Consider the following 10441-nt stretch of genomic DNA (forward strand, 5'->3'; position numbering starts at 1 on the left):
CGTTCAAATTGAAGTGTATGAAAATGAGAAATTTCAAAGTTCTGAGGCTGAATGAGTGGCTGCTATATCTGAGAGACCCAGAGAGACTGGTTGTGTGTCTTCCATGTGTATTAAAACCCACCACTTTCCTTATAGCTATTAACCCTACAATAATTTAGAAAAGAGTTTAGCTTGAAAATAATACCTGAGAAGGCCTTCCCCACTGGAAAACGTGAATTTTGGAGGTAGCACATTTCATAATCTGTTTGCATCACAGATATCTGAAATAAGGAATTAAACAACAAATTCATAAATTATACTATATCTGTAAAAAAACTGGTGATGTATTGAAGTTCTAATGCATTTCAAATTTAAATGTTGGATTTCTTTAATATGGAGAATTTCAACAATTTTCCTAGTGATACACAGGCATGTATCCAGAGATTAATTATCAGGTAAAGAAAGAGCTGCTACTTCCAATGGTGTCAGACTTGAACAGAATATTTTCAAAGAAGGGGGAAACTTTATCGAAACAAAAAAGAATTTAACAAAAATTTTCCCTATAAATCACCATAACATAAATGGCTTCAGCTACAAATGACAAATGAATAGCAGTACAACAACTATGGCGTGATTTGCAAATTAAACCAATTGTACTGTCAATGTGCGTGACCACACAAGTTTGGCATTCAACAGTTGTGGCACTGTTAGCTAGATGAACCATCCATTTCAACAAGGTCCTACCACATCATGTATGAAAAATTGGTTTTTAATTTCCCTGAGGTCAAAAATCACATAAAATCAACACTGAAAGCAGTTTTTAATTGTCCTGAGGCAATAAGATGCATAAAAAGAGACAATGAAGTTGGTTTTTAATTGTTTTGAGTCTGGTGCAAGGCATGTTTAATATGCTGTCCACCCTTTTCTGCAACAAATTGTATTGTTCTACATGTGCTCAACATTCACACTTTCTTTTATTGCAACACTTGATAGCAATCATCTTCTCACTTGACACCAACTCAGTTTTCCTTGAGTCAATTCTCAACTTCTTCTATAGTTTTGGCATGTTTCATCTATTCCTAAGAACACTGGCAGATGTGGTTGGTCTGGAGTTGTGAAGCCAGAGAAACTAGCCTGGGCTGTAATGCCAGTTGTTAACATATGGTGTGTATCCCTGTTCCAAATACAGTCTCATAACTGCTGACAAAAGTTGAACTTGAGAAATAGCATGTTCCACAACAGATCATAGTATTTCAGTCATCACATTCAGAATGCATTGCGCAATGTGTGCCTTCAATTTGGCTATGTTTGTAGTTGGAACACTGAACACAGCATCTTTCAGATAATCAAACAACCAAAAGTGACACAGATTAACATCAAATGATCTGGGTAGCAAGGCTGTAAGGAAGTGATGGCTGATAATTCTAACATTTCCGAAATGCCTCTGCAGTAGCTGCTACACTGGATGTACAATGGGAAGAGGAGTGCCATGTTGCATAAAATTTATCCTACCCACACAACCATGCTGTTGAAGTATTGGAACGATGTTGGTGTGAAAAAGATTCTCATAGCATTTGCCAGTGACAGTAAATGTAACACAACCCACAGGATCTATCTCCTTAAAAAAATGTCAACCTGTGATAAACAATGCTATCAACATGAACTACTATAGGGAAACACATCATTTCAAATAAGGTGAAAAACAATATTTCACTGCTGCAATAAGAATATAAAAAGGGCACAGAGGGCATCTAGTTTTCATTTCCTCTCTGTCATACATGTGCCTCAAGTGCTGTTAGTCTAAAAAAATAAATATCTTTTATAAACTAAAAGAAATAAGATATGGTACTTCTTTGGAGAGATTGTAGAAGGAACATAAAGAGAACAGCTGAGCTCTGGACACAAATATATCCTGACAGACAGGGTCCAACAAGAATGACAATTCAGCAAATGTGCAAAACAATTACTGTTGAAAGGGCGCTGGAACACTATACAGAAATTAAGTAGCATGCCTGAAACGAGTGTAGCAGAGAAATTGTGAGTGTCTCTAAAGTGTTGAACACATTTTGCAGGCAAACAGCTCAACAGCTTCCATCTGTATCATGCATAATTTCAGCAGTAGATTAACCAGCCGGAAGACATGAAAGGATTTGGCCTGCACATTTGTGTGATATGATGTCACTTGGGTGAACTCAGAGATGAAGTCTGTCTACAAGTCCAATCCCTTCAGGAAAATCCACAGTTTCATGTTCTGATATGCAAACTGTAAAACATGGTGTCCATCAAGGATCAATTTTAGGCCCTATTCTCCTATTTCTCCTGTTCACTTATGATCTTCCTCTTCACCTACCAACTTGCAATACCATCCTTTTTAGTGACAACACCAATATTCTGATATCTCACTCAGATAATCACATTGAAGCTGCAGTCAACAAATGTACAGCTCTACTGCATCCATGGCTTACAGCTAGTACGCTACTTCTTAATGCAAAAAAGACTGTAGGCCTAACATTTTACACAGTCTAGAATGGAAATCCCACTGTCCCAACTATACAAATAGTTGGAAATAGTAATGAACTGGAAAATGTTAATAAATTCCTTGGAATATCTATCTCTGACATTCTAAGTTGGAAAGGGCACACTGACAGATTAGCTACCAAGCTAAGTAAAGTATGTTTTTTGTTTCTGTCAGTCAGGGAAGTGACACATAATGTCGGCATACCACACTCTTTCTCACTCAAACCTAACATATGGCCTCATATTCTGGCGCCACAGTTCTGAATCCAATAAAATATTCATTCTCCTAAAGGAAACTATCAGGATAATGTTATTTGAAAAGCAGAGAGGCTCATGTAAGCAACTATTCCAAAAACTAGGTATTCTTCCACTTCCTTGCAAGTACATATTGGAGATACTAAGTTTAGGAAACTAAATATTGGCAGCCTGAAGCAGAATCTGGACTATCACCAGCGTAATACTAGAGCAAAATACTTGGTAACACAGCTTCCCCATTCTACCAAATTATATGGTGATAGTGTTAAACACATGGGGATTAAACCTTATAATCATCTACCGTCAAACATGAGAAACATCAACAACCCAGCACATTTTAAAATACGCCTTAAATCAACATTATTAAAAAACTCTTTTTATAACTTACATGAATATTTTGAATGTGATTTTTCTGTGTAATATATTTGTGCACTTATCTTTCTGTACCATAATTTATCTTCAAAATGTTAATTTCAATAAGGCCTAATAGACTATTAAAAATTTACCTACTTGTATGTACTCATTATATTTATCTACTAAATCTTAACTATTGTTTAAATTATGTAATGCTTATCTGTACTTAATTTGATTTTAAATGTATCCTCAAATTTTAATTTTAATTAGACCTAGTTCACCTTAATTTTAAACAACTTGTGAGTATAATATAATCTTGTAATCTTTAACTATCATACAATTGTGTTAGTCTAGCTGTATTTAATTTGGTGTTATGTATTTTTAAATGTTTAACTACTATAATGACTTGTCCCATATCATGTAGAGCTCTCTGTACATGAAATGATTCAGTGGGTCAATAAAGAATGAATGAAGGAATGAAGTGAACAGTACTTAAAACATGTCATTGTTGCAACATTTGCAGTAATGTTAAACGAATCTCTTCAGCCTGTCCAGAAACCCCTGCACCAGCATCTGCAAATGTACCACTCTGCAGACAGCAGATATTTCCAGCACTTGATGAAATAAATGGATTTTGAGGAAGTGTTAATGATCAGTTTTGTTTGTGATTTCCTTTTTGTTAGTGTTTCTGATGAAATTTTACAATATGTGTATCTTGGTACTAAACTCATTCTGCAAAGTTATTATTTAACAGTTTTAAACCTTGGTTTGATGTTTTAGAAGTTTATTCAATTTTTGATGTGGAGCTTTCTTGAAAAAGGGTAGAACTGTTACTGTAGTTAACTGGTGAACTGTCCTTAGATACCACGTCATTTCATTTTCAGTTGGTGTTTCAGCCCAACCACATATAGCCTCGTGAGATTAATATCAGTTTTAAAGTAACCGTTTCTCCACTATTTTGCTTTTGTACTTAGACTCTCTTAGCCTGTCTAGCTTTAGCATCTAGTGAGCCTGATAGAACAGTTCCATACAAAAAACCTGAAATTTTGCATAAGACAGCCTTTAGTTTCACTTTAAAATCAGATAATTCCTGTGTCATAAATATTACAATTTTTCCAAAACTACTAAATGCCAATGAACTAGTCTCTCCTAATACTTTGATAAGAGCTGCAGAAATTGAGGACCCTTTTCACAAAACAACAACAAAATTGGAAAAAATTAATTTTAAATGTATTTGCTTACTTCTAAATGAGTCTAATCCATTGCAAAAAAAGGATTTTGTAAAAACTTACTACCTGTCTATTTAACCATGCACACAAAACTGTGAAATTTTCCAAACCTGATATCTAAGTTACATGCTCCCTGATTTGATTTGATTTTGACAGGGAAGCTACAACAGCTTAGGTCTAAACTGCCACTGCAGGCACCAAAACTAAGTTTAGCGCAGTATCACTCCCTGTCTACCTAGTAAAGCCAACCGGTGCCCCTCAACAGTTTTTTGTTAGACACAATTTTTTCTGGTCTAGTTGCCCTGAAGATTCTTTATCTTTTACTCTCCAGTGCCATGTATTTGAAGATTAGATGTGATGCCGTTTCTTTACCCTCATCACAAATCCCATTTAGGGACCTCTTCTGTTATACCCATTGTGTGTAGGTGTTTTTTGAAATTCGCATGGCCGGTCATCAGTCCAGTCATGAGTTTGATCGCTTTCCTGTTCAATCCCAGGATTACAGAGCTTCTTTTAAAACATGGGTTTCATAGTCCACAGCTCGTGGTCTCGCGGTAGAATTCTAGCTTCCCGAGCATTGGGTGCCAGGTTCGATTTCCTGTGGGGTCGGGTTTTCACCTGCCCTGAGATGTCTAGGTATTGTTGCGTTGTCTTCATAATCATCATTCACCCCATTCTGTTCAGAGGAAGGCAATGGCAAACCATCTCCACTAGGACCTTGCTTAGTACAGTGGTCCGGGTCACCTGCTTTGTGCCCTACGCTCTGTCCAGGAGTATGGGACTTCATCATCATCATTGGGCATCATTACCTTACCATGTTTTTGTCTATGGACCTTGGTCCAATATCCTACATACTGTTTCCTAAGCCAGTTCCGTTGTTATAATTTAATCATAGCCTTGGTGATTGTCAGGACAGATTCTGGTTCAATAAATGGAGTTGTTGCCCCCATCTTAGCCAATCTGTTGGCTTGTTCATTGCCACAAATCCCTGAGTGGCCAGGGACCCACACTAGGTTTACACTATTGCTTCCCCCTAGCTCCACCAGAGCCCTGTAGCATTCTGCAACAATCTTAGATCTTGTTGCAGGAGCTGCCAATGATTTCAGAGCTGCCTGGCTGTCTAAATAGATGTAGATGCTACGGTCCTTGTAGCATCTATGCATATTCTCCTTCACACATGCCCTGATTGCAGTAATTTCAGCTTGGAAGACAGAGGCCAGTTTTCCCAGAGAGATGATGCCCCCAGTCTTCACTGAACCCTGTACACCCCTGCCCCAATACCTTGGTCTATTTTCAACCCATCAGTGAACCAAATGATGTCTCCTGTATGGTGTTGAACTGTTTTTTCCCCCACTGCTCCCTTCCTCAAATTATTATATTGTAAGGCTTGTCAAAGCAGTTGGGAGTTATTATATAGTCGGCAGGCATTTCCCCAGCCATTTCTATATTTACCTCACTCGCTACATCTCCTCTGATAGGATATTTGACATCATTAAAAAGGAGATGAAAAGACCTGAAACTATAACCTTATCATTACACTATCATGATGTTCTGAGCCACCTTGGTACATGTACAGTTCTGAGCAAGGAGTGACATGTCTATGCTTTCAAGACCACTGCTAATAGATTAATAAAATAGATTCATTATTCAAAATGTTTGGCAGCAGAGTTATAATTCATAAAAGAAACAAAGAAAGATGATGCCATCTGCAAAGTTGAAACAACATACTTTTTCTCCTCAATCATTGTTGAGGTGAAGAAAACTAACATAGATTGCTTCAAGGACATGGATCAGTGAGCTTTAATAAAACAAAGAAACCATGTGTGTATCAAAAAAGCTGGTGATGTAAGGAAACTAAAAATCTTTTTTTGATATATCACCAGGAGAAGGTCGGAAGTTTTATTGGAAGGCCCTAGAGTGTTGTGATGAACATCACAATGAAAACAATGAAGTACAATATCTTAATAAAATAATATATTAAAATACTATTTGTTCAGTAGGTTAACAGTCCGCCCCCAGTAGCTGAGTGGTCAGCGCGATAGACTGTCCATCATAAGGGCCCGCGTTCGATTCCTGGCTGGGTCGGAGATTTTCTCCTCTCAGGGACTGGGTGTTGTGTTGTCCTAATCATCATCTTTTCATCCCCATCGACACACAAGTCAGTGAAGTGGCATCAAATCGAAAGACTTGCACCAGATGAACAGTCTACCCGACAGGAGGCCCTCGTCACATGCCAATAAATAAATAAATAATAGGCTAACATACACTAGAACATTACTGCTACTAAATAATTAATCTATAGAAGTTCAGTTAGGGAAAAAAGTCATGATTTTAACATGTTTTTTATTCACAGCTGAAAGCTAAAGAAATGTTTTCCCATAGTTGTTTTATGTATCTAGGATTTATTTGTGAAACTTAATTTTGTAAGGCATCATCAACATATACTAATAAAGTAATTCACAAAACTTTTTTTTTTTTTTTTACATGTGGACTTTTGTAAAGATGGTCCTCAAGTACTGTATTTACATTTGAAAAAGCAAAGTTGATACTGTCATCTCTGTAATTAATATAGCTATGAAGATACTATACATAATTTAGTGAGGACTTTTTCGCAATTCATTTGGCTGAAAACACTTCCGGAAATATATGGTTGTCGTAGCATAAATTCTCTGACTCAGTAAAAGGAGGATTACTGCCCCATTACACAGTGAGAGTTAGTATGCTGTATACGCTCATAATGTTTACATAAGTTATTTATATTGTGCTTACCAATAAATAGTGTGGAAATTGTATCTCTGTGCTATTTCACTATTCTACTATCTCACTGCCACTACCCCATTTCTCACAAGGTTAACACTTTGGCTAAATACCCCATATTTTGAATGCATATTCAGTTTCTTACAAACGTGATAACTTCTCTCTAACCCATATTAGATTAATCTGAGTACTGTATTAGTATGTACCCAATTACATTCAGATTTTTTTCTCTTTTATTAAACTGTTTTCAAACATTCATATTCCACAAGTTTGTTAGAAGCTTTAAAATTCAATTAGAAATTATTTACTTTATTCGGTTGTGCTCTATATTTGAAGCAAGCAAATTAATTTAACAGAGGTAATCTTCTAGCTCTTTGGTTTGGTACTTTGGGTGTGAATTTTGATTTTAAGCTAAAAAAATTATCCCTCTGATCCTAATGACTACAGGTATTTGTGTTCATCTGATTGCAAGCCTGCCCCCCTTCCACCTCTTTCAACTAACTTCCCTAAATCATATTCACTGCTTCCATTCCTATACACCACATATAGCATATCATGATAATTTCTACTTTCATGGCTGATCATAGCACAGTGATCTACATTTGTGCATCCAGTAATTATTTTTACTACTTTCAAATCCAATGTCTATTACTGTCAGGTCTTCACGTTGAAATCTTTATACAGTTTTTGAAAACTATCCTGTGATTAGAATTGAATATATGAAGGCAACATAATTTGTTAGCATGAGCTTATTTTTACATGCTCCATAGACTCTCTCTCCTCCCACAATGGCAACATGGCAATAGCAACCTTCTGTATACATTTGCAACAGATACTTAAATGAAATTTGGTTTTCTGTAATTCAGGTTACTAACAAAACATTTGAGATGAAGTTACCCTAATCCTATTTTTCCTTGTTAGTTCATTCAGCGTGATTGTTTTAATCTGTTTTTAAATATGGTAGTTTGAATTTCAAGTTTTATAACTATTCTTGAAGATCACATAATGTATTCTCCTCCTCAATGATTCTTCTGTATCCCATGAATACTTCTATCTTCCATGGAAAAACTTGGAGAGAACCAAATTTTGTTTGCTCCAGATACACCACAGTTTCAATCAGCAGAAAAAATCCTAATTTGGATGTATCTGATCAACAAGTACATTTGACAAAATAATTGTCTATGTGTATTAAATGCTGCAGAATAAACATAATAAAATGTGGAAATGTGTGACAATAAGCACAGTTTTATAACACTTTGAATATTTAAAATGCTAATGAACATTAAAGTTTACGTAGTGTTATCTTTTGTTTGTTCTCTAAGGACCTCGGTGTCAAAGTAATATTAATCTCCAACATTTTTTATATTTACTCTATACTTCCCTTGCAAATAATGTAAAGTAGGTAGCAGACTCATGAGATAATTGTCTTTCTAATTAATTCATCTAAGATTTGTATGGTTTAGTACACACATTATGGATTCATGTGTACAACAATTTTCTCAAACACATTTTTAATCTGGTGTGTTCTAAGGACAATGTTTCCAAAGGAAAAAGATATTCTGACTATAATGGCAAATTGTGGTCATACACAACAGAAATTGTTCCCAGAATTTTGCCACAAGAATATCTGAAACTCAGATTGCTCCATTCATAATATAATATGATGCCACAAAATCCATTTTATTTATTACATGATCTACCACACATCATAAACGTTTTATAAAATATGAAACAGTATTCTTCATTTTTTTCAGATTGCAGAAGACTTTTACTACGAGAAGAAGACTGATGCAATCCCTTCACAACAGCTGACAGAAGCAAATGGCTCAGCAGAAGAAATACTTGAATCGAATTGCAATCAATAATTTATGTATGACACATATGGAGTATCAAATTATCTGATGAATAAACAGTTATTAGGCTACAACCACATTCATGTTTCTGCTGAAACAATGGAAAGGGAAAAACAAGACAGGCAAGAAAAAAATGTTGATTATGAAATTTGTATAATGGTTCATCATGACAAAGAATGTAAACTTATTCAATTGTTTCTATTATCTGCAGATGAAAGTGTCACAATGATTATAAGAGTAGTTCAAATGTGATGTTGAAGATCACTGTGGCTGTTATTGAGCCTTTAGGGAATATAATTTATATGTAAAAATAAATTATTGTAAATATTTATTGCATTTATAAAACATCCTGAAAAACAATGAGATAATCTTTCATTCTTTTTTTTTACCTGTTTTCATGTTGTTGTTCTTTTATCTCAAAATACACCTTTACAGGTTATAGGCATTAATCTGAGGTCTGATTTACGCATTTGGTTGCAGTAACTATTTTTTCAACACCTACGCTATTTAATAATATGTATTATTTTTAGTTATCCAATCTACACACAACCGTTGTCAATATATGCGTATCTTAGTCTGTAATGCAAATTAATATGAGCTAGTGTACTCAACTTGAGACAGTGATTGGCAATATCAGGAACAATTTTAAATTGATCACATCATCATTGGCAAAAATGAATAGTAACTTCAGATGTATTACAAAAAATGGACATACAACTAGGAAGGAGGACAACAATAATGTTCTTGTTTCCAATTTGTTTTGATAAAACTTACCCTCACTGCACCATTTAAGACTAGTAGCTAGCTAATAATGATGGCTTAGCAATGTGAGCCTTATGAACTTTTCTTTATGCCATTTCTTCAGTGGGAGAGTACCCTACCAAGTGTGAAACTTCACTGACCTCCAGCAACATTGAACCACAAAAAGGACTTAGTAATGGTCATCAAAATGGTGTCAGGAAACAAGTCAAAACATTGAGTTCAGATAAGAAGTAAACAAATCAATCAATCCAAATATACCTCTCTGCTCGCAGTGCAAGAGTTATAAAAACTTAGTGTCCTCTTGCTGTTGTTTATTTATTTATTTGCATTTTTTTGTATGTGGGCCATCAAGCTGATGACTTCTGCTAATGTCATACATAGGTTGAGTAGCTTAATATAGATGACACTTACATACAGTAGTGGTGCATACATTCAGCTTAATATTCTAATTATATTACATGTTACACCAGAGGACAAGTAGATTACAATTCACTGAGTGAATATAAACATTTATTTACTAAGAAGGCTTTTAACTCCCTGTATTAGAGCTTTGGTTCACAAGTTGTCATAGCATATGGCAGCTTGTTGAACCACATCTGCCAGTTAATATCAGGACTATTCTCAGTTATTTTTAATTTTTCCCTCTGCCTGAAGTAGTTATCCTTGCTACTAGTATCATAATTACGTGCATCACTACACTTATTTACTTTGTTTTTACTATTCAGAAAAAATATA

General features: G+C 35.2%; 1 protein-coding gene across 1 annotated transcript in view; it reads left to right on the forward strand.

Annotated features, from left to right (window-relative positions):
* The window catches only part of LOC126268030 (integrin alpha-4-like), a 568589-nt gene extending 559497 nt beyond the window's left edge, over positions 1-9092 (forward strand). The window contains exon 24 of the mRNA XM_049973452.1: positions 8846-9092. Coding sequence (XP_049829409.1) covers positions 8846-8956 — 111 coding nt within the window. The 3' untranslated portion in view covers positions 8957-9092. The remainder of the gene's footprint in view (positions 1-8845) is intronic.
* The last annotated feature ends 1349 nt before the right edge of the window (positions 9093-10441 follow it).

This window comes from Schistocerca gregaria, chromosome 4 (assembly GCF_023897955.1).
Source record: "Schistocerca gregaria isolate iqSchGreg1 chromosome 4, iqSchGreg1.2, whole genome shotgun sequence".
In the NCBI taxonomy this organism is placed as follows: Eukaryota; Metazoa; Arthropoda; class Insecta; order Orthoptera; family Acrididae; genus Schistocerca; species Schistocerca gregaria.